The following is a 25032-nucleotide window of genomic DNA, read 5'->3' as shown; positions in this document are numbered from 1 at the left end:
TTGGCAATTAAAGTACACCTGCCTTTCAGTGTAAGCATGATGAGCACAAGTACAGACTGTACAGGTGTCCTTATCAGTAAGGGAGGAAAGCAAATTAGGTCAGTAGCTTCTAAATAAAACAAGATCAATAAGGAAGGACAGTCTAATCTAGAACCTGTGAATGCTGGCCAAGTACCTGTTGTTACTTTATTTGGTGTCTGGGCCTTCAGAATGAGTGGGATAGTACAAAACAAAAGGTCAGATGCCAGCAGCTGAGTTCCTATTGAATCATCAGCTGTAAACGAAATCTGCTCTCCATGTCACACAAATTTCAGTGGAGTTAGTCAAAATTCTACAACCTGCCCTGCTTCTCATTCAAATCGAATGTGCACTTCACTTCCAAATTCGTATTTCTGCTTTATTATGCACCTTGCAAAGAAAACTTGGGAGTTTTCTTTGCAGGGCTTAATAGTCTACTTATAGGCAAAATTCCTGTAGTTATAATAACCGGAGGAAATGTCTTCTAAATACAGTAAAGATTCATATTGAAGTGACATTCTAGCTGGGAAAAATTCTGTTCAACCCCAGAAATGACAGCTGCCACAATATGAAACGCAATTTAAATAAAAAAAAAAGGGGGAGAGGGCAGTGGTGTAGAACACACTGGAAGTATCAAAAACAAATAGAGAACCTCCTGACTAAGTAATGTGAAACAAGGAGCAGGGAGAAGTTTTGCCACAGTGACAGCAGGGAGTACCTTGTCAGTAAAGAGACCCTCCTTCCCCCCAAATATTAATGCATTTGAGGAGAAGGAGAGACCATTAATAAAATGTAATTATACTTAAGTGTATCCACACCATAGGACCCTACCCAATAATTTCTACATCCCAATTTTTTGTCTGTTCGGCTAAAATTTTAAGGCTTCATTTGCACTTGGTGAATTTCCGCAATCAAGAACTTGTGCCTAAGTTTGTGGACACCTGGAGACCTGGGAAAGGTAAAGAAGAAAAGCAAGCACACTGTCACCAGAACAATATTTGATGAAAAACTGTGTTGGCTCTCTAAAAAAAACCCAGTATTTCAGAAATTAAAGTAACTGAAAAAAAATGTTCAAAACCATATCCTCCACAGTATTACTCCAATGACTGCTGATCTCCCAGGTTACAATCTTTATTCTTATTACGACTTTATAAATTTGAACAACTTTAGCCCCTATTTCTTACCAGCTCTTTTTTTTTTTTCTGTATTAAAGACTGGTCTTCTAACAGAAATGTCTTGTGTAGATTCTGTTAATAGGCAGCTTGCTAATGGTCTGACCTTTGTCATGGATAAATGAATCTCCTCAGGGCATTTTAACTCTAGAAATTCTTTCAGCTTTTTTAGAGGTGTTCCCAAGCTTTCAGCATTGTTTAGAGAAATTAAATCAAAAACGACAATAACATATTTTCATAACAGTGTGTCTCACCAAGCAGTAATATCTTATTATTATTATTGATATTTAATTGTTTACCTATCTAGTAATTACATACACTCACTTGTATCTTTTGATACACCAGAACAATAGATTTCTGTATGATGCATGCCAATGAAGACTGGTTCATTACAAACTTTGAACACTGTATTTCTGATAATTTTACACTCAGTGTACAAATAAAATATTCTGCACTCTTCTTAACATTTTTCCTTTTTCTTTCAGCCAAAAAAGAAAAAAAAATCATCACTAAAGTTTTAGGAAGATGCATATACACTTTTCATCTCAGCACACTCAGGAATCATACTGTAGAGAAAGAGCGACCTTCTGTAGTTATTCAGCTTTATCAGCAGGGAAATTCCTTCAGAGTTGTCAGAATATCTATCCTAGAATCATTACTTCCTTCTTGGAAAAAAAAAGCAAATTCAGAGAGAATGACTGATCAGTTATGAATATGCAAGTACACACACAAAAACCTATAGAAAATTATTTTATTTTTTGGTCTTTAATGATCAATTACATTACGGATTAACTTCCTTTTCTATATTGTCCTAGGCACTATTATAATGTTAAGCTACACTGAGGAAGAATACAACTGAAAATATGTACTAGCAAATGTAGGAGAAAAGAACCACATAATCAATGCAAGTTCTTTGTAGGGTTACCTTGACAAGCATTTCAGCACAAGTAGTAGCATAAACAGCACTCAATCTCCTTTCCATACCGAGTTTCTTTCCTCTCCCACATTGCTGCCTCAGTATTTGGGATCAAGGAAGCATTTGTACGGCTGTTCAATAAACTAGACAGGAAAGTAATGTAGATGATAACCAGGAAAGCACTGGGGTTCTTTTTTTCAGTTTAAGGGTTATTGGAAGCTGGGTCAGTTCTCTGACATGATGTATCATGCTGTCACACAAACAGCTGTCCTCAGTCCAAATGAGGGATGGCACAGAGGAAAAAATGAGTAACCAAAACACAAAGAGCACTTGGGTCAGCACTGGATAAGCATTTATTTAGAAGCAAGCGGTAGACACAGGAACACACCATTGCCCTGGTACAATATAAATAAAAAACCTCTTTGGAATCTCAGAAGACTGTGATGGCACTGAGCAGAGTACCAATAACACTCTCAAAGTATTTCAAAGGCAAATGTGTACCTGAACTAAACACAGGTGCAGCACTACACTGTATAAGGAAGAGCCTGTGGTTGCTTTTGGGCACTACATGATTTATGTCCTACAGCTGACTGAAACAGAGAGATGGTGGGTTCTTGGGAGCCCATCACAGAGTTATCCATAAACCAACCAAAAGCAGGCAGAAAGACCAGTCATCACCACTGATGACATCACATAAGGCTTTGCCTAACCAATAAAGCCAGAAACACAGTGGGAAAATTCCCTGCACTTAAGAGGCCTCACATGTGGCAACCTTCCCCACAGCAGCACTCCCATGAGCAAAAAGGACATTCAACAGCCCTGAAACAAGGCTTTTTCTTTGGGAGAGACAAGAGCAGGTCTCATAAGCAAAAGCATGCTTGCTCACAGAAGACAATAAGCTGATTTGGGAGCCACTACCTGGTAGAGCTTTTGGGAAGGAAGCTGGGCAAACCCAGGCACAGTGAACCTGACAAATATGGACAAGTTCCTACAGAGGATGACAAGGCAACATCTCTTCACTTAATAAATCGTTTCTGACAAACAGATTGCTAAATCAACCAGGTAAAGCAGTGTGCAAATTATAATTTAAAATAAGTGCAGTTCTTCTAGCTGATGCAAGAGATGCAAAAATAATAATAAATCTTTGCAAATGTATCAGGACTGGGAAGTTTGCCAGAATCTGAAGAACTAATTGATGATCAGGATAAAACAGGAGCACTGAGAGAAGCAAATATAGTTGCAGAGAAGCTAAATGAGCTCTTTGCATTGATTCATGCCCACTCTGGAAGCAACTGGGAGATCTCAATGCGACAGCATTCTCCAGGGAAGGCTCATCAGAGCCATCTGTCCAAAACTGAAGCTATGACAAACAACTTTAAGGAACAAACTGACCAAATAAAGAGTAACCAATCACCAGGGGTGGATAATTATCTAACAGTTCTAAAAGAACTAATTAATTGAACAGCTTAATTAGTAACAGCACTATGCAACCCCCTAAAACTGTAACAAGCATGAAAAGATTCCAAGTGAGAATGAAGTCTGGTATCTGGACCAAATAAATTAGAAGAGACCACAAAAGAAAAAAGAACAAAAAAATGAGTAGACAGCCAGATAAACACAATCAGCTTTAAGACTTCTAACTTCTGACTCATGCATTTATTGAGTTCTTTGAAGAAACTAACAAACTTGCATAAAAAAGACCCATCTGATACCACCCATGTGACTTTCCAGGAGACTTTTAACAAAGTCTATTCGCCAAAATACTAGTAAAACTAAGGAATCATGTTGTAAGGGAGAATGTCCTGGTATAGATAAATGATTTGAGGATGTAAAACAGAGTAAATTAGCAGTGGTGGAAGATGACCAGTGGAATTCCCAAGGTTTTGTGCTGGGATCTGTTGTATTTAATTTGTCCATAAACACAGAAAATGGGCAGCAGCAGTGATATGGAAGAATGTACTGACTTCACCATGATATTCAAAGTGCCAAAGATGAAGGCCAACTCAAGAGCTGAAAAAGAATTGTAGTCAGCTGGTAAATAAAAGAGCAGATGAAATTTAAATGCATGAATTTATACAGGAAAAGAACAGAGCATAAAATTACAGCCTTTAAACCAACCATATTCACCTATAGAGCAATCTTGGAGTTAATGACAGAGTTAATGATTACAGATCAAGAAAGCAAATAAAGTATTGGGAATTATTGCAAAATAAATTTATGCAAGCATGTAAACCTATTACATAGCCACATCTTAAGTGCTGTGTTCTGGTTTCCTCCTCTCAAAAACAGAGACAGGAATCAGGACTGGAAAATGTTATGAGAAAAGCAACATAGATACACCATGGCATGGAACAGTTCCTCTATCAGAAACGGCTAAGTAAGGATTCTTCAGCATGGAAAAGAGGTAACTTGAAGAGGGTAGGATAAACACTTAGAAAATCAAGGGAGCTGTGAAATGAACAACAGGCTTTACCACATCTGCAATACAAGAACAAGAAGGCATCAAATAAAGACAGAAAAGGCAAAATTCAGAATAGGCAAAAGGAATTGTTTGCTATGCAACTCCTTGTCAATGATCTTTAACATATTAAAACTTTATATGGGGTAGAAGAGAGACTGCAAAATTTCATAGAAAATAAGTCGGCTGAGGTTTATTTCATACACTGGCTGAGGGTGTTTCCAAACTGGAAATAGTTGGAGGTTTGGTAAGTACACACAGGAAGTATCATACAAGCCTGCTCCATTTTTACTGTTCTCTAGACATCTGAGTCTCACCATTGCCGAATATCAAGAGCAGACTGGATGAACTGTTCATGTGATCCAATGTAATTATCATTTTGCTGAATAGACAATTACTGCATCCAGTGATGTCAGATTCTTAAACAAATGCTTCCCAATTTCAAAATTAGGATAGGCTTAAGTGTAAGGGGACCTTTCTATACAACAGGCATAAGATTGCTCCTATACAAGTTTTAGTATCACACCCTGTGTTTGATCTCTTAGGATTGAAAACAGACTCCTAACTGATAATACATTACACGGAAGCTGGCACGGCCCCAGAATGCCACCTAAGCTCAGGTAGTGCCTGGCTTATTGACAGAAGCTACTGTCCTATTTAAGCAATGTCTCTGTTCCAAAAGCATGGCCTGCTTGTGACTTGTGACATTAACCATACCCTGTGAAAGTCGCTCTTCATGCAGTTTATCTGGAAAGCTTAGAGATGATAATGATGTGGGAAAGTGGAACAGACCCTGCTAGATGATTTCTTGAGATGGGCAGAAGTCCACAATGATGACTAGAAACAGAATCATGCAAAGCTTATCCTGCAAGACAGAGGCTCTATATAAACACGTCTGGCAGTTTTGACTGCATGTAGCAACCACCAAGGATTTTTTTTGTTACTCCACACGAGCAAGGTCCAAAGCCAACCATGAATACACACTTCAGATGTGTGTAAAAGCCCAGCTGACTTCCCCAGTCCTGCCCTGAAGATTCAGCTTTTCCAGACTTCTGTACTCCCTACCTAAGACTATGACACATGGTATTACCAAGTCTTGCCAACTCAATTTCCCCAAAAGTCTTCTTCATAGAGTTGAATCATTACTCTTCCATTTCTTCTGACTCTTTCACCCAGGAGAGAAAATGAGCTGAGAAAAAAATGGAAAAGAGCTGTAACTTCAGTGTGGAGCAAAGAACTGAGATGATTTGGGTTTCAGCTGTGGAATACAGTATGTGGTGTGGGTGCCAGACATTAAGCCTATTTCCAGTGCTCCCATTTTTACTTTCACAGTATTTAATAATTATCTTTAAAGTCACAATTATTACAGCCCTTGAGAAAGTCTGAATGATGGCTTTCCTGTATTTCTTCCCCTGTGTTTCTTGCCACTATGACTGCCAGTAAAAAACCTGATCCCACAAAATCTGCCAACTGAAAACTCAGAAAAACACATGCACAGACACTTCCTTTCTTCACATATCAGTTTTTAGTCCTGAAGATTTTTAATGCTTAAATAATTATGATTTTTTTCTTTTCTTTGATTCTTCCCACAGCAGACAACTTTACTCACACTGCTATTACTTCATTTATTTTCAACACATACTAACTCATACTGTTACTCATTAGATGGCAGCATTTAAAAAAAAAGTTTAGCAGTGCCAACTACACCTCAGGAAAAACATTTGCACTCCACACAGCTCGAGTGTTTATTATATACTACAGAAAAAGTGGTGCATTACATTATCTATGTCCTTTTTGTTTCTGCAGGGCTTCACTAAGCTGACAACTGACAATTGCATGCTTGTTTCAAAACTGCAGTAAGAAATAATTATTCTGAAGCCATTTAATATATAATCAACACAATGTAATAGCTAAGATTTTTTTTTTTAATACACAAGCTCCTTCTTGACTCATTTGTAATTTGATAAAACAACTGACAATTTAACACAAAATGTAATGCTAACCTCGTGAAGAAAGACATATTTCAAGACCACTTAATAGACAAATAAGAAGCTAAATTCTGAATACTAAATAATAACAGACAATTTGAGGTAGATATGAACCTACAATTCATTATGACACAAACCTATTATCCCAGGAACCTAGAAAAGCTACCCTTAAAATGACAGATTAAATTTAGGAGAAAGGTGTTATTTAATTAAAGATCCCTATTCTCGGTTCCATAATTTGTTGAGTTTTTAATACAATGGTCACAAGGAAGAACAACTATAAATCTAGGAAAATATAATGCATTTGACATTTTTCATGTTATTTACATAGTATTTACATAGTATTTTACTAAAGTGTCTTTGAAGATTAAACTATGCAAGAGCAGTCTGAACCTAGAAGTATTCAGATATGCTACAGCAGGTATTTAGAAGAAGAGAAACAACTTAATCTTTGTTCTTCTTCCATGTGCATTATCACAGAAAACAGGGATGCTGGTAAACAGCAAAGAAACAAATTATTTTTTTATTTGGCAGGAGAAAGAATATTGTTCAGCATAACCAATCTAGTTACCTTCAGTGATAGCAACCCAAAAGACCTCCTTCCAACAAATCCCCAAATTTACCAACCCTGGGATAAATTGTATAGGATAACTAAATGATCTCTAACTAGTTTAGATGCTGGACCAGTCAAGAAAATTCCTTACTTTTAAGACTGATCTTAATGTAATTTAATATTCTCTGTTTTGAAACCTTGTTCCACCTTTGAACATCTATGCTTTAGATAAAAATTATATTCTTCTTAAAACTTACCTGGCAATAGAGCTGAGTAATTTGCCCTACACAGGGCACTCCACTCTTACCAATGCACCAATCTGTAAGACTGGGATCCTGCACCAAGCTCTGAGAACCCAGTGCTTCAGTAAATGTAGAGAAGATCACTGTGATACAGCAGGACAATACAGCAATACCCTTGGAGTTCTAATAAAGTTGGCAGCAACTATACTCAGAATTTTACTACCCGATATGAGGCATTTTGACAAAGTCTAAAGATTTGTTTCTACATGAACATCCCAAATGCAGTATTCCAGGCATGTGATTTTCTCTGGTAAAGGAGAGATACATTTTGATATCTTACACAGAGAGTATGGGAAGATGACTGAGAGTAAAAAGATAATGGTATGGAAGTCACAGGGAAAAATACAGTTGTACTCCCTGGATGAAATATGGTCAGCATATCTGACCTCCCACACATTATGCAATCTAAGGGGGATCCAACAGAGGGTGGAGCACAGTGGAGACACCATGGCCAGGCACTGTGTTGAAACCCTTGCAGAGGAGGGAACTCAGTGGTACTTTCTAGTTGATAAGCCCCATAGCAGCTGAAAACCAAGGGAGATAAAGGAAAATGTCCTGCTCTTGAATCAGCAACTGTTATGAAATCATTCTGCTTGGACTAAACGCATGTCCCCATCCCAAGGTTATCTCGGGTACCATCCTGAGAGATCCACCCCCTAGTACAACCACCCCTCACTGATTACGAGGCAGGAAAAAAGCCACTCAAGTTCCATCTAAACATAAAGAATTTGTATAAAAATGAGTTAAGAATAGGGAGAATGGGGAAAGACTCCATTGTAACTTCTGGGATCAGTTGACAAGCTGAATCTGTCTTCTCCCTCCTAGGGATGCCTACTGTATAAGAAATGTGATCTCTACATGCTGAATGATTGTCTCAGACCAGCTTTTATTGGGGATTAGAGCTTGGTAGTACATTGCTTTAAATTAGAATATTGCTTTGAATATATTTTTTGCAGTCTGATACTATCACTGTCATGTCTTAAACCTTAACCTTTCACAATTCTATTAATAAAGAGTGTTATTCTGCAAACTGTAAATGTGAGTCCTCCAAGGGCACTGCCCTCTGCCCATAGTGGGTAAAGCAGGAGACTCAAAGGGAAGTTCCTCTGTTAGGTGTGTGACCCTGAATAAGTCAGTGGAACAGATCCAGTGGGACTGCTTAGTGAAGGGTCCCATAATAGGACAATGACAGACTGGCTGGGCATGAGGGTCATGGCTTTCCTGGGGCTCTGACAGACTAATTAAACACAAAGGGGTTGAGTAAATCTCCCCTTTTTACATAACAGCAAAGAACATATTTTCCTCAGTTTTCACATTGCTTAGCTCTAGAAAAGTCACACTTGTTTTGCATGTGAGGAAAATGGGAGGAAGCCAAACAATTCCCAACAATTAAATATTCAAATAGCTTTTTACTTTAAAAAATATTTCTTAAAACTAGGAAAAAAATAGGTACCCAAAGGACTGTTTCTACACCTGGATAGACAAGTTAATCAACTGTCCTCTGTATTGCTTTGAATTGTTAATCTAAATTATTTCATTAAGATTATTTACTACTTAGAAATGCTGTCAACCATTTAAAATTTTTATTTGGTAAATGCATAAAAGTAGGACACTGAAAATAAGCTTACACACAGTAATACAGACACATCAGAGGATTAATATATAAAAATCAAGAGATGAAAAACTGACCTGCTGCTTCTGGTATTTGTTTAGCAGGGCTAAAAATACAATGTAACATCTGGAGCAGTCTGCTAAAGCTGCACAGAAATCACTGTAGGTAGAAAGTTTGCTATAAAGAAAAAAAAAATATATAAATGAATGAAACTACTTTTTTTCCACAAAACATTTTTTAGAAAGTTGCTTTTGATTCTCAGAGCTGTATTTTTCAACAAATGAAGTGAATTCCAATACTCTGACTTCTAGCAGAGGCATGTGCAGTTATATAAGAGCACAACAGAAGCCTAGCTATCCTTGGCACAGTGAACCATGGGAAGAAGCAAACATAAGGAGCTTCCCAACCTGCTTGCCATATGGGCACAGTATGCTAACACCGGCACGTCTTAGTGCTAAAGGGGAGAACTGGAATTCCAAGATGATGTGGGAAGTCAGATGAGAGGAAATAAGGGGTCCCTTCCTAGTGCACATCTAGCAGAACCCAGCAACAGCACTATGAGAACACATCTCTCACCAGCAAATACAGAGACTGTGCCTGCTTACAGTCAGGATTTATCTCTGCACATTTCCTAACAGCTGCTCCAGTCCTACACTGCTCACCTTGACCATTGCCAAAGCAGGGAACTGAACACGCTTTGGTCACACCACAGAAATACAGTAACAGAACAAGCTTGGATAACATCTTACTTCTGATGCAGTCAAAACCAGAAGATATCTGTGTTGATGTTCAATTACAACTTATTTCAGGAAGATTTACAGTCTTATTGAATGAATAATCTGAATAGATTGAACACATTCTCTACAAAGAAGCTGTGTAAAGTTGATTGAGAAAATAATCATTTTGTAACACTAGAAGACAAAACAAAATTCAAATCTGAGCTCTTTACTGCATAGTATAATTTTTTTTGTGACTGCAATTTCCAGGAAGCTAATTAAATTTATTTTTATGGCTAATTTGTATTCTTGGAGCATGTAGTTCTAATCTTAAGGGAAAAAAATGAAGCAGTAGGAAACTTTAAGTAAGGCAAGTTATTTTTTCTCCATATTGAATTCTATATCAAGTAAATGTCCTGATCAGAATTACAGTGTCAATATCAATTACACTTAATTACAAAGTTGTTATCCCACTTTTCATGGCATTTCCAAGTAAAAGAAATGCTCCCTTCTCAGAAGAAGTAAATATGCTCAAAGTGCTGTAATAATTGCTAGACCTTATTTTTAGGAACAAAACTAGAGACAGATGTGAACAAGGTAGCATGGAATTGGGGAAGCCATTCGCATGCTTTACGGGTAGCACAAACAGCAAAAGAGCAGATTTGCCTGGTTTCAGCTGGGGGGAGGAAGGAGTGCCAGCCCCTTACATAGCCACTGTTCAAAGCACAACTCAACCTCATCCACAAAGGAGAATGTGATGGATAATTTGGAGCACCTGAACAGGAGGAGAAGTCTGTAACAGAATCTCATTGAACAGAGCCACAGGCAACAGGACTCAATGCAGTAAAAAGCAACAATGGCAAATACTTCATCCAGCACATCATTCATCAATTGCACTTATAATCCCACTATTCCTGAAATTACCAACAACCGATTTCACAACTTCTTCCAAATCCTTGCATTGTTTGCAAGTCCATCTAGCACTGAATACTGCAAGCTGATGCTTGGTAACTTCAAGACTTTTGACTGAGAAACTGCTCAGACTACAGAATGGTCTTTGTGGTGACTTACTCATACTGATCTCCCTCTAAAAAGCACAACTTGGGAACTGCTCATAAAACTGAGATTCTTTCAGCACTTCCATCTGCACACTCAAGCCCTGATCCCAGGGATTAATCTCCTCAAACACTCTGTACTACCTCAAAACAATGAACACTGGTCACATTTTCCCTCTTGTGTATTTTATTTCACAATACACAGCTTCTCGTGTAATTTCCCCATTAATTTTTTTCAAACATGGCTTAAACCAGGCTTAATAAATACCTAATAATTTATGCAGCTTTACAATACAAGAAATTGTACTTTAAAAAACTCAATCAGAATCGGTAGGCTCAAAGAATGACACAACACAACAAAATATTTTTCATGGGGATGATGAATCCAAGTCTGTATGGCTACAATTAAACAATTCTGTAAGCATTAACAGAGACACAATTAACATACTATGTCATTAAAAGCTACCCAGAGCTTTTTAAAAAAGAGTTCAGTGTAAATCTTCCAATGTTAGTGCGTGGTCCTGCCTCCTTTAAGGGAGCGGGACCTGCCGGCTGACAGAACGGCGTTCACACGTACCTGAGGACGCTGACAATCCAGATGCACACGTCCTTGTCGCTGCTGCGCTGCTCCAGCGCCACGCAGAGCTCGGGGATGGCACCGCCGGGGCTGAGCTGGCGCCGCGACAGGGCGCAGTTCGCCAGGATCCGCAGAGTGGCTGCCAGCTGCACACGGAGCGATTGAACACTATTAACCACGGCTGCTCACGGCACACGGCTGCTGGGACAACTCAGTAAAGCTCAGCACTTGTTTCTAGCACCTAAAGCAGTCTGCATGCCCCGTTAACATTCTGCAGGTATGCATAAACCAATAAATAACAACAGGAACCGTGTAGGCAGCAAGATGGTGTATTTGGGATAACTGAAGATGTAACACTGACACTGGTCTTTGCCTGCATGTAAACTCTTTCTATGTGGAGCACATGCTCTTACATATGATTTAAAATCTTGCATGTATACAGCCACGTACCAACTGGAATTAGGTGAAATGTTGTGGATGGTTAAAGTAATTTTTTGCATAATTCTTCAATAAATCTTAGTATTGCAAATTTATATTTAAATCTTAATAATATATATTTTGATGATAACTGTAAACTGCAAACTAAAATTAATTGATTTTAAAACACAATCAGATTTATTCCAATTACAAAATTTAAAGTTAATAATGATAAAAGAAATCCACTGTATGAACAATATAAAAATGAAAAGCTTAAGTGCTCAAGTCTAGTTGAAGAAACCAAAGTATTTTCACATGATACTGTTCTATTTCAAGGAGCTAAAGGCACAATCTAACACTGGTAGATGTACAAAATGCATCACCTATTGCATATTTTGAAATATTCTGGTTCTCTTCCAAGGCAAGAGTATTCAAATGACAAGGTCAGACAGGCAATGACATTTAAGTTAATTTTGATCTAATCCAGAACTTACTACAAAATGAATGTGAAGTCATTCAATCTTATGTGAATATGGGAATTCTTCAAAGCTTTCTTATTCAGAGTGAAGTTATTAACTTCAATTTGGTTTTGAATGTAGTTTGATAAGGCACAAAAACTATCAAATTGTTTCTTATCACAAAAAACTCTGGAAATTAAGCATTTTATCACTAAATTGGACTGCTTATCCAGTGATATGTAATTGCTAATTTTAAAGAAAAACTCTTGACAAAGAGCAGGTTAAGATGCTGTGTTTCAGCTTTTGCACATAGGACTCTATGCATATTCTGTCCATTCTCCAGCAACTTTCAAATTTGCTGTCCTACTTCAACAAATTTGACAGAGTACAAGTCTTCCACAACCCCATGATTCTCTGTAATGGAGCAACAGGAGATGCAACATGACAAAATGGAAAAACAAGGCATAGAGAGAAAAAAATATATGATGATATGTGAATGAATTTAACTTCAGCACTAAAAATGCAATTTATACTATATTCATAATACCAAGAATCTGAACCTACAGAAGCTATTTGCTTCCTATCACTCATGTTAAGAAGACATCTGCAACAACTGCAAAAAAAAAATTCAGATGAACATTCCTTCTCAAGTCATGATGCTTCAAAAATAAACACAATAGTGGAGATACATTTTAATAAATATATTCTGATCAAATACTTTGCTTTTCGAAAGTTTTGGTAGAAAAATTCCTGTCACATGGAATAGACAGGCGACCCCATTCAGTGCTTACCTACAAGATCTTCTCAGTTGGCCTAAGATGACATTTGTTGAATTCTAGATAAGCTTCAATACACACAATAAAGGAGATGAAGGATAAGCCACATATTAAAAGTGTTCAAACCCAGACAAGAGCTTTCACTGCAGCAAAGAGACTTACATATTGAATAATGGAAAAAAATATATCAATAGATGGTACATAGGTGTCTAAAAGAGAGTAAAATTTTTTGATGCTTGATACAGTTAGATGGTTCAAAATCCTCAAGCAGTAAATTCTATCAAGAGCCATCCTCAGACAAAGACAGGTTGGAAAGGAAAAGCAATGCAAAATAACATACACTGAAATGTGCAGGAAACAGCATGCACCACTTCATAGAAGTATATATCCACAAAACACAGTTAATGTGCAACTGAAACTTGAAGAGTACAGTTTGAAAAATAATAGAAGCTAGCAGCTGAATTCTGGAGATATTGTGATTGCTTCAAGCAGACCCTATGTTTCAGAGAGAAATGTGTAACAATTGTCTTTAGCAATTCCTACCAGCCCTAATCCTTATGTTGCCATAGGAAAGATCAAATTCACCCAAACAGAAAATTTAACTGCTGACAAATACTATTTTTGAAGGAGAAGACATTTAAGTGCTTTTGAATTAAGGAACAAGGAGTACTTATTAAGTCTTGACAGTGACTCTTCAAAAATCTTGGTTTTTGACTAGGCATTACTGTATTTTGTATAAATATTAACAGACCGTTAGGTTAAGCAACATAAAATTAATCAAAGTTGATGCTGGTTTCATGTCCTCTGTTAAGGGGAAAAAAATATTACAAACACTTTTATTCTTGTATTATATGATTTCTTACAAAAAAAAAGCATTGTGGAAGAATGAAGAAATCAGATAGGGATTTTATTCACACAAAAAGGATCTAGCAAGATTATGTGTAACACTGCCATCTGGTGATTGTGCAATTATACAGTTAAAGAATGAAGAGCTGGTCCCAGTTAAATGGGATACCTCAGTTACTAAGGCTAAGAGATAGCAGTGCTTCCTTCAGAGACCACTGACTATTTAAAGTGTTTTTCTCCTCCAATATAATTTTCTTTCTAATACTGATGACATTATTTCTGTACATCACTGGCTATTTGATCTTTTGCTACAAGATGCAGCATGTTACAAAAACTTTATTCTGAAGACATTGATCCCAGAAGAAACTTTCTTTAACCTTCCTTAAAACAGAACTCCTCGTTCATCTGTTTATGATGACTGATCAATTAACTCACATGAAGGAAGTAGTGCACATGGATTTGTTGAAGGAACCAATATGAGAAAGTCACACAGGAATTCCACAGAAGTAGGAATCACTATTTTTTCTCACAAGAGGAACAAAACCGAAGTATCTGTACTATTACAGAAGAGAACACAAACAAGTGAAAGAGCAATCTCAGTAAGAGACAGCTGTCAGTACTGACTTCTCCACAAAACACTCAAGCACTTCTTGGAAACAGCCAGTCTATTCAAACAGTACAAAGCAGTTTTGCTACACTTCTATTTGTACTAAAAAAGCACAGCTATGAGGGATTTTTTAAAGAAAGCATAAAATACAACATTTTCCTTTTAGACATTTGCAAACAAAACCCTTGATTAAAAAAACCTAAATTTATCCTCACGCAAATAATGGAAGAAAAACATTCCTGTGAAGTTATGAGGAATATCACGCAGACAGCCAAAATCCTGGAAATAATTTGATTAATTAGTTTTATTACTAAGACTAAAAAGATCAGACAAAAATCACCAATAGTAATGTGATGATGCAGGCTATCTGTTTTCTCATATAATTTCAAGAAGTATAAAATCCTGTGTTTATAAATTAGTAGAGAATTAAAGAAATCTGGCATAATTAGCTGACAAACCTAGTGCAAATGCTACCTCAGAAAATTATTCAATGTACTTTCCTATGAAGTACCTGAAAGTTTACAGTTCAGCCATTTGCTAAACATTACATCAGTAACTTCCAAACAAATGCCAGGAATCTACCTGGCAAATCCTTGATAAACACAATAGCCATCCCACAGTGTTTCTAAAATACATGGGTTTAAAATGTTTTAGAGACAAGGATTCATTTTCAGAGCCACCACTCATCAAGGTGCTTTGTACATGAAAACAGTTTTGAGCCTACTGCCTTCAAAAGATTCAAAAAGTGTTTTCTTTTGCAGCTACTTTTTCCTTACATTCCTTACAAAGTGTTTTCCTTCAAAAACACTTTGTCAAAGAGACACAGCTGTATTTCCCTATACATTTAAAAATATATTATTCTTGTAATAAAAAGCAGCTATTCTTGTAATAAAAAAGATTTTTGTAATCTCCTAGAGTATTGCAAAACCAATTTGTATTTATTATTTCAGTTTCAAGAATTTAGATAGAGAACACATTTTTATCTGTTTACTACAGTATCCAGAATATTGTCAGCACAATAAAGGAGTAATGAGAAACCCATTTATTAGGTATAAAAATATTTCTAGTAACTTCAGAATTTCTAAAGCCTTCAAAATTGACTACACACAAACATCTGTGGTAATTATATAAGGTCCCGAACAATTCAATTTCTTAAAAATAAATCTATTGAAATATAGGTACAACTATGTCAGTAGCACACAGGGTTAGCTTATCTCCTCTAATTAAATTTTTAATTTGCCCTTGAAGTACATACTTTTAGAAATAAAAGTAAATGCTAACCTGGACTAATAAGTGGCCCAACTTGGAAAAATATATGTCATGTTCTTTTATGTTATTAATCTGCTTCATTAATTCCAGAAACATTTCAACTGCGCCTTTGCTGACCATTTTAAAACGAAGTACTTCCTTTTCGGACATGACTTTTATAGCTGCCATGCAATAGACAAGAGCTTCATGGTTTGTTTGTATATCTTCATTCCCCAGAACCTGCAACAAATAATCTAAAAGGAAAATAATTATTCAGAAAGCCTAATATTAAAATTTATATTTGATACAGTCCACTCATTAAAGATATTAACAATTGGAAAATACCCTCTGATTGAACTCTTACATTTCTAGTAAGTGGGCTAGAAAAATTGGGTATTTGGACTGAAACCAAGAAACAATTATTGATGAATAAGAGAATGAGCCTGACTTTTGTTCTCCTAGACTTCAAGAGCCAGTGTAAGCTGAAAACACATAGCAGGAATCATTGAAATCCTCAGTCAAGATTTGCAAAAGTGATTGTGTGTGCCTCGAATTTTGTGTACTTCCCATTACTTCCTTAAAATTCCAGGGTCTTAAGGCATCTCAAATGGACTACTAAGAGGCACAGGGGCCAAATTCAACTCTCACATTTGAAATCTGTTCATAGTCTTTTTAGATTTACTTTTTATGTAGGTAAAGTTGACATAGAAGTTTTATTTTGTGCAACCACTGTCAGACATCTGAAATGTTAAAATTTACAGTTAACACATGGCCAAGGTATCTTTGGCAGTCAAATTGAGACATTCTGAATTTAGTGGGGTATCTTAAATAAATAAGTAGTCCTAACCAACATTATACTTTTAAACTTCTAGTAACTGATTCAAAGAGATATTTATTTCTGCTTCCATTCAGTTCTAGTGGAAGAAAAACATTTTCCTACATCATTAAACTGAAGAGATTTAAAAAATTTTTTCTGTCTCAACTGAAGCGGCAAGTTTCTCCACACATATATGTATATGAATGAAGTACACACTCTTGGCTCTTGTCCAAACTCCTGCCCTCACCAATTAAATCACTTGGGTTGTGGCAATGTGAGAACTCAGTTTCAGGTTCCTGCTCTGCACAGTATCAAACAGGGTCTTGAACAGTCGTCTGTACTGGGATGAAGGATTAACTTATTTCTTCTACTGGAGCTGCTGCACTGCACATAAATAGTTCAGAGGGACAGAAGAAGAAAAAGAAATTGAATCTATAACCCAGTGACAGCAACAGGGATCTGGGCAGTTGTGATAATAGGCCAGGGCCATGTCTTCTTCCAGGACAAGGTGACAAGGTGGAAGTGTAAGTATTTATTAGTGTTGACAGACAAAGAATGAATAAACAAAACAACACCTAGCAATGCTCTTTCCTTCACTACTTTTTAAAATACAGGGAAAGAAGAGCAAGTGAAAGAAAAGTGAATAAGGATGGAAATGTGAGAGCAAAATGTGACTTGTTCAAATGCTGTGTATGATGCTGATCTCTACAAAACTCTACTTTTCAGCATCCAGAGTTAACCCAGCTGTTCTGTTTCCTGTGAGTCCTTTCCTTACCACCTGAAAGGTGTGTCTTAATTTCTGACAAGTGTACTAAACTTTAAGACCAGGAATACTCTCAACTATTCAAGCAAATATACACATATATTTGTGTATATTGCCTTAACTAATACACATATGCCTTAACTAATTCACATGCAATAACTGCTTGCAAGATCAAGGCCTACATTAATAAAACATACTAAAGTTTTAATGAAAGGAATAGCTTTCAATCAATACTGAGTATCATTTGCACAGTTTAATTTTCTTCATATTTCTCATATTTACAAGGGGTGGGGGGTATGCATGATACAAACACTTTTACAAACACAAAATATCTTAGAGCCATTGTTGACAGTTCTGCAAAACCATTGGCTTAATGTGCAGCAGCAGCGGCTATAAAAAATATTTAAAAAACAATGACTATTTTCAAGATTTTCCCTGATGATGGCCAACACCACAGTCAGCATTATTTCATTTCTATAAAATTTGGTGCAGACAGAGCTTGAATTCTACAGATAGTTTTGTTCTATCATAAATCTCAAGAAGGATCCACTGGAGTTTGAGAAGGCACAGAGAAGGACTTATAAAACAACTGAATGACACAATATCTGTTCAAAGAACTAAGAGGCTGAGATGACTCAGTCTTGAAAATGAGAAGACAGACATATGTTATAAGACTGTCTTTTACAAAATACTGAAGGTGAAAGGTAAGTTGACTGTACAAACTCTTACCAATCCTGCAAAACTACAAGCAGGGGGATAAAGAAAATTATTTTTATAAAAATATGTATTATTTTATTTTATTTATTATTATTTTATATTAAAGAAATATATATAGATTTAAAACAGCACACAGAGAATTTCTGGAAATTGTTCTATGACATCGTAGAGGGAGACAGAAACAGAAAATCCAAAAAGGCCAATGAATTAACAAAAGATGTATAAACAGAGACTAAAAAGGGATCACGTAAGGAGATGCACCATCCAATAGCCCTAATAGAACAGAACAGTTCTGGATGCCAGAGTAGTGCTGGGGACACATCACAGAAAACACACAGGCTCCTGTGCTCCCTCTAAACACTATTCCCCATCCCCATCGCTACTTAGACAGAGACCACTGGACTAGACCAACCATTAGTTAGACCTAGGCAGGCAATTTTTAGTCTGTGACTAAGTTAACTCTGCAAATATTTTTTTCAGAGATGAACAACTTTAACTGTTGAATTTCAACATCTAACATACAGACAAGAAAGAATACATACCCAATAATGTATCATTCTGAATGATGAAATAATTATTTTCATTCCTACAGATTTTAAATATTAGCTTGCAAACACTAAGAAGATTTTTTCCATCTACTTTCATCTGCAAAGAAATTAAAAGACATAAAATCACAACTAAAATCTGCATACAAAAATGCACCATAACATTCTACAATTTCAGACACCATGGCAACTTGTATTCTCACAGAACTACTAAAAGACAGCTGAAATCCTAACAACACATTAAAACAAACTATGTATGAAGAATTAAAGGAAATTGAAATAACCTGAAATTCAGGTATTTAAAACTCTATTTAGCAAACTGTACTGGATTTAAAATAACTGGTTTTAACTTTTAATGTATTAATATAAACAAGTAGTATACCAATAACTTGCAGGACTCTTTCTCCAATTCTCTTACAAAGAAATTCTGTACGGAAATCAGTGGTTTGACATCTATGGCCTTACCACAAAGACCTCCAGTACAACAGTACATATCATAAGGAAATTTATTCTCAGCTATCAGAAAACAAAATCTTATGATGAGAGATTGTGAAAGGGAAATAAAGGTGGTAAAATACAATGACATCTCTCTTCCTTTCCTCTGCATTTCAAGGGCAATTTTTTCTAGGTTCATGCTTTTTGAAAAACTACACAGAAAAATGTCTGTAAAGGAACCTTTCTTTTTAATAAGCACCACTTAACATCTCTGTGGTATCTGAGTATGTAACTGTACCCTCTCAATAAAATAACTTACACTACCTTATAGGAGAACATGACTCCTGCAACACACACACATTACTCGGATGCCTACAACACAATGTTAGTGGGTAGCCTTTCACCAGTGACTGTACATACATGCTTTGTAGAACATGAACACAGAAGTTCTAAAGCACAAAATTTAACTGAGAGTTTTAACCAGAAATATTAAAGCAAAAAATTATTTACATTCACTCACCTTCAAAAAAAAAAAAAACAAAAACCTCCATTTTGATATTTTCTGAACAAGATCAAGGTATTATTCAAAAACTAAGCTTCATTTCCATGTTTACATTTTATAATCATTGGGTTTTTTAAATACTTGCATGTGTATCCCAGTTTAGGACACTGTCTCTTGTCCATGCCTATACAATATTCCTGCCACCATACACCAATTATTCTATTTTGTGCTCCTCCTTCCTCCCCAAGACGTAACTTCTCTGCAGAAAATTTAGCTAAACGTGCTGATCTAGATGGATGGCAGACTAGTATCCCCGTGGTAGTAAACTGCACCTAGGAAAGGGTTAGTTTAGACACAGTTTACAAGTATGAAATGAAAAATTAAATGCAAGCTGTAATTCATGATTTTGAGCTTCACAGTCTACCAAAGAGCATTTCAAAACACTTACAGCCAGAATAATCTTTGCCAGCTTCAGGGAAAGTGGATCTGAATCAATGTCTACAAGTTTATATAATGTCTTCAGAAGGATGTTTCTTCTTTTAAACCTTTTTCCAAGCATATTTCCCTCACCCAATGCTTGATGCAGCTTGGTACAAGTTAGACAAAGGTGTTCTATATTGTCTTCTCCTTGGAGGGTATAGGAGAGGAGAGAAAAATAAAAAATAATTATCAATGCCACTTTATCCAGAACATCTCAATACATGAAGACACAGAAAAACAAAATAAAGAACAGGTTGCACAACAACAAAAGACACCAAATAAATGTCTTCACATGGTAAGGTGATCCCCAGAAATAATTTTATTCTGCTTTGTCAAAAAAGAAGACCCAAGCCAAGAAATCACTGAGCCAAAATAATACCTACAGCTAAAATGAAACTCACCTTCGATGCTCAATAATCAGATTGACCAAATGTCTACTACTAAACTGTGTCTCTGAAAACATTCTTCAAAGCACTCCACCAAAACATTAGATGTGAAAAAGGGATAGTTAATGAGCATTTTTCTCCCTATATACATAAATTTATATATCAAACCTTGCTGGGATTAAAAAAAAAGTTAATGTAGAAACTTGCTAGAACTCTTCAATGTAGAGGTGCAAGACATATTTGAGTGGAATCTTGTCCAATTGACAAAAACGTCATCTACTTCCTAACCCAAGTCCCTGAGACTCTGTTTAAAATACACAAAAATAAAACAGAATTACAAAAACTGTATCTCAACACAATGGAATCATGTACACTTTTACTTTACAGAGCAAAGGAAAAGTCTTGTCTATTTTTTAAATTGAAAAGTGAGATTTTTAAAAGATTTTCTTACATTTGCTTTTGTCCATTAGGTGACACATCCTCCACGTAAATCCCCATGAATGGGCAGTATAAACTCTGCATTTACTGAGGGTGTACTTCACAGCTAATAAAGTCATATTCAAAGAGGCAAAGCACTTGTGATGAAATATATTTGGACAGGAAATTATAACAAAAAATACATCTGAGGCCCCAAACCTGCAGGCAGATTCAAGGACCAATCTCTCAGGCTGAGAAGAAGAAAAAACTGGAAGTTCTCAATTTGTTATCATCACACTCAATGAACAGCAATAACTATTCCATTTCCACTCCCATCATGACAGAAAATGTAACAAAATTTAGCATGATTCTAAATGCTCTGCTCCAGTAAGCTGTGAAACAGGGGTGGCAAGGAACCAAAACTGAAAGGTCTTACACTCCATTTCATCAAAATTAACCACAAAAATTATTCATCACTCATCACTCATCCCATGGGGCATTTTAAAGCTTAACCTCCTGAGCATTGGAATGTAACAAAATAACTTATTTGTTCCTCTAGAAAAAGAGACTTTAGGGTTTGGTGTTTTTTTTTAACATTATAAACAATTCAAGCACATCATATTCAGAAGAATTTAGGCAATAAATAAGTTCCAGGTTAACTTCAGATTTGTTTTTGCATGGAAAGGCTTCTGCAAATATTTTTGTATGAGGAAGGTGAAGAAAAAGGCTTCTCTACTAATATATGAAAAACTAAACACGACCAAAGTTCATGTGGAGGGAATTAGCTAAAAGGTACTGCACATGAAATTAAAAAACATTAAATTACCAACAGACCTACTCAAAGCATTTCAAGTATGGAATTCTAATATTCTTAAGATTTATGCAGTAAATAGTCTAAAGAAAGCAATATATCACACAGTTGCAGGAGGCAATGATGCAATTCAGTTACAATTTGTGTTAATATTCAAGAAGTAGCAAAACTCAGGTCTAAAGGAATACGTAGTACTACATTCAATCAACTGGTTAGAAGGTATCATTAGATAATGTCATCTACTATTAGAAAAACTACGCCATAATCAGGTTTTTATAAAAGCTAGGAAAACCCCAGTACACTAATCAAATCAAGTGAAGACTGAGGAAAAGGGGCATGAAAACTGATTTTCCTTAGCTACATTCATGACAAGGGAAAGACATGATTAGATTTTACCTCTAAATTTTATTTTGCTTACAAATAAAGAACATCTCACCATGCAAAACTGTAACTCAGTGGCTGATATTTGACAATCTTGGCATTAAGCAAGGAAAATATGAAGTTACACAGCTGTTTTTAAATTTCCCGATCACTGTATTCTATACATCAGTGACAGATGTGGGAATGCGAATCCTGTCTTCTTTAAACAATTACACTTATTGGGAATCACTTAGCACTGTACAGGTGTTTCAAACTCATGAACATCTGCAAAACTATGCAAAAAAAGTTCTAATCTGTACCATGCTATTACAAATGCTGATAAAGATCCTGTAAAACAGAACTACTTGTAAAAACAGATCTACTTTCTATATTCCTACCATTCAGATAAACGCAGTGTCTACAGAAGGCAACTGAACAACTTATTCAATGAAAAATGCATTCCAGAGTTTAACCTTTCATGCTATACTTAATTTACTAATTTTTGCTTCAGTATTCTGAGTCATTACCTACTTTTCTGGCACATCTACACTTTAATCACAAATGGAAATTTTCATTTAGATTTCCTTAGTTTTTTAAAATGGATTGAGACCTTCAATACAGTCTATGGTTAAAGCAGTGAATCTGTGCAGTAATTTATTCTTAAAATTATTAGCTCAACACTGACTGCTAACCTGGCAGAGCTATGTGGTCTAAAATAAGGTAATTTAATCAGATAAAAGAAGATCTTCTCTAAAGCAGTTTCGGGTTTTTTTACAGGGTCACAGAATAGGTAAGGTTGAAAAACGACCTCTGAAAGTCATCTGGTACAACCCCTGTGCTCAAGCAGGGCTACCTAGACTGTCCAGGCAGTTTTACACTGTGAAGTCACCGAATACATGAAAGCATAAAAGACCACATACCCCAATTACTATTATTATTTTGTAGTAAACAAAAATGAGTCCCACATTTCCTGCAAGAAACAGTACAGAAAATATACTCTTTCAGAGCAGCACTACCCACTTTTTTCCAGTTCACGAAGAATTGGTAGAATCCTTGTATGCCAAAAGAAATCTTCCTCTTCCCATTCACTTATCCTTGTTTCATCCTTTAAGCCTTCAAAATACATTCAAAACAAAAGCACACATTCAGTGAAGGTTTCAATTTCTACAATAATAAATATCTACAAATACTTCATTCATTAGTCAGAAAAAACTCTAAAAACGTCACATTTTTGCTATATTCTGGGTTATTCTATGAATTAAAGATTTTCTTTTATTTACATGTTCTCAGAAACAAACATTTTAAACAAAACTAGATGGATAAGTGGTTTGATACGTAAAGCTGTACTGTAAAGCTTTTGTTTGCTGATATTAATGTTTCATTTGATCACTGAATTGGAAGGTAATGACTACTTAAACATCAAAGTGTCCTGCTATTTCTCAGCTCTGTGTTCACACGACAGCTTATTATTTGTTTAAGAAATGCATACTACAGACAGTCCTCTAGGATTGTAGAATTTTATCTAGTACATATGCATGATATAACACTAAGCTTGATTAACTGACAGGTCAGTCAGGGAAAAGTCCTGTTAGTTACTACATCCTGTTAGCAATTCTAACTACTTCATACAATTAGTTTTGCAAACTTCATGACTAAACTTTTATAAAATGTGTGGTTTTTCCTATTCTTCATTGCATTCAGCAATTTGTCACACAACAATCTGTGAAATTATTAGTAAACTATAGATATGTGAAAGATATTTTGCCTCCAAAAAACATGTCAGAAATCTTGAAGGCAACCAACTCCCACTGTTCTTGGCCGCTCTCAGCCAAGTACCCTTGTGACTCAGAGAAAACTACTCTTCACTATCAGAAATCTTGCCTACTTCACAAAGAGTTTTTAAAAATATTTAAGCTTTTTTTATACTTGGCTTCAAAAATAAAATTTAAAAAATGTATCACAGACATGTTAAAAATTGGTGGAACTAAAAACCAGTAGACTAGAATTTTTCTGGAAACAAGACTGGGAGCATGGATCTGTTTTCAGATTGGACAAGGAAGAGGGTGAAAACACAATTTATTAAAAAATGGAAATCAAGATTCGCTTTCATATGGATGCAGTATCACTGCGAATTATCCTGACTTGCTGAACATCCTTTACACCTCCACCTAGTATTTTGTGAAGTGACAAAATTCTGACCTTGACCATTGGGCCACTACAGATGGAGTGCCAGAGTTTCTGTGAAACTCAAGATGTAAAGGATCTAGCAGTTGCTTACAAGGTGCATGTAGGCATGTATTTGGAGTTCAAGACTGGGTTAAGCTCTTTATCTTGCAGGCAAGCAAAGTTGTAATAAAGACAGGGTCTGGTTCGTCGAGTTTTTTTTTTAATAGGGAAATAAAAGTCATACAACTCTACTAAATAACATTAAGAAAGCCATTAAGACTGGATTATACAAATTTCTTTAAGTGATGGATTTGTCTGAAAATATCTCCTGTTGTTCATTACTAGCTCTTGCATTTAAAGGGCAATGTAAATTCCTAACAAGAAAGAAATATGAAAGAACACACAAACTACTATACTACCTATAGAAGCTTGCTCTTTAGCAAATAATCCAGACTCTTTTTTTGGTCAATATTAACTGTCTACCTACATCTTATACACATTTAATCTATCAAATATACCTATTTCACATGATTATAAAAAATCCTGCTGTTTGATAAGTAATACACTATACTTGTTATATGTATATTATATATAAGTACATGTTATTAGCAAATATTATTAGTCTTATTATTTTGCATGGCATTTTTATTTTCTAGATCAAATAAGCTGACAATCTCATTTAAATTGATGAGTAGTATAATTAATAAAACACTATGCAGTGTTTGCAATGAAGTGAAAATTCTGCTCTGGATAATGTGAAAGTACAGCTGAAATGAGAACACTACAATAGCGTGCACTCTTCCTTCCTGCCACAAAACCCACATATTGACTCAATTATTTCTTTTATTTTCTACCTGTAGCTACCTCTCTTAAACTGAAAGATGCGGCTGGCTTTTTAACTCCACAGATACTTA

At 35.8% G+C, this 25032-nt stretch overlaps 1 protein-coding gene across 9 annotated transcripts in view; it reads right to left on the bottom strand.

The window, feature by feature from the left end:
• The window catches only part of ARMC2 (armadillo repeat containing 2), a 69434-nt gene that overhangs the window by 22349 nt on the left and 22053 nt on the right, over positions 1 to 25032 (bottom strand). For 8 of the 9 annotated variants that reach the window (XR_012055009.1, XM_072926762.1, XM_072926761.1 and 5 more), the window contains 6 exons: positions 22973 to 23065; positions 19947 to 20125; positions 18559 to 18661; positions 15753 to 15973; positions 11368 to 11513; positions 9097 to 9196 (listed from right to left, as the gene is read on the bottom strand). Coding sequence is in view for 8 of the 9 variants with exons in the window: in XM_072926762.1 (XP_072782863.1) it covers positions 9097 to 9196; positions 11368 to 11513; positions 15753 to 15973; positions 18559 to 18661; positions 19947 to 20125; positions 22973 to 23065 (842 nt within the window). In the remaining variant the exon portion in view is untranslated. The remainder of the gene's footprint in view (positions 1 to 9096; positions 9197 to 11367; positions 11514 to 15752; positions 15974 to 18558; positions 18662 to 19946; positions 20126 to 22972; positions 23066 to 25032) is intronic. The other variant, XM_072926763.1, reaches the window with a different exon arrangement.

This window comes from Taeniopygia guttata, chromosome 3 (genome assembly GCF_048771995.1).
Source record: "Taeniopygia guttata chromosome 3, bTaeGut7.mat, whole genome shotgun sequence".
NCBI lineage: Eukaryota > Metazoa > Chordata > Aves > Passeriformes > Estrildidae > Taeniopygia > Taeniopygia guttata.
The sequence above is the reverse complement of the archived record's forward strand: the minus strand, read 5'-3'. Positions and strand labels throughout refer to the sequence as shown.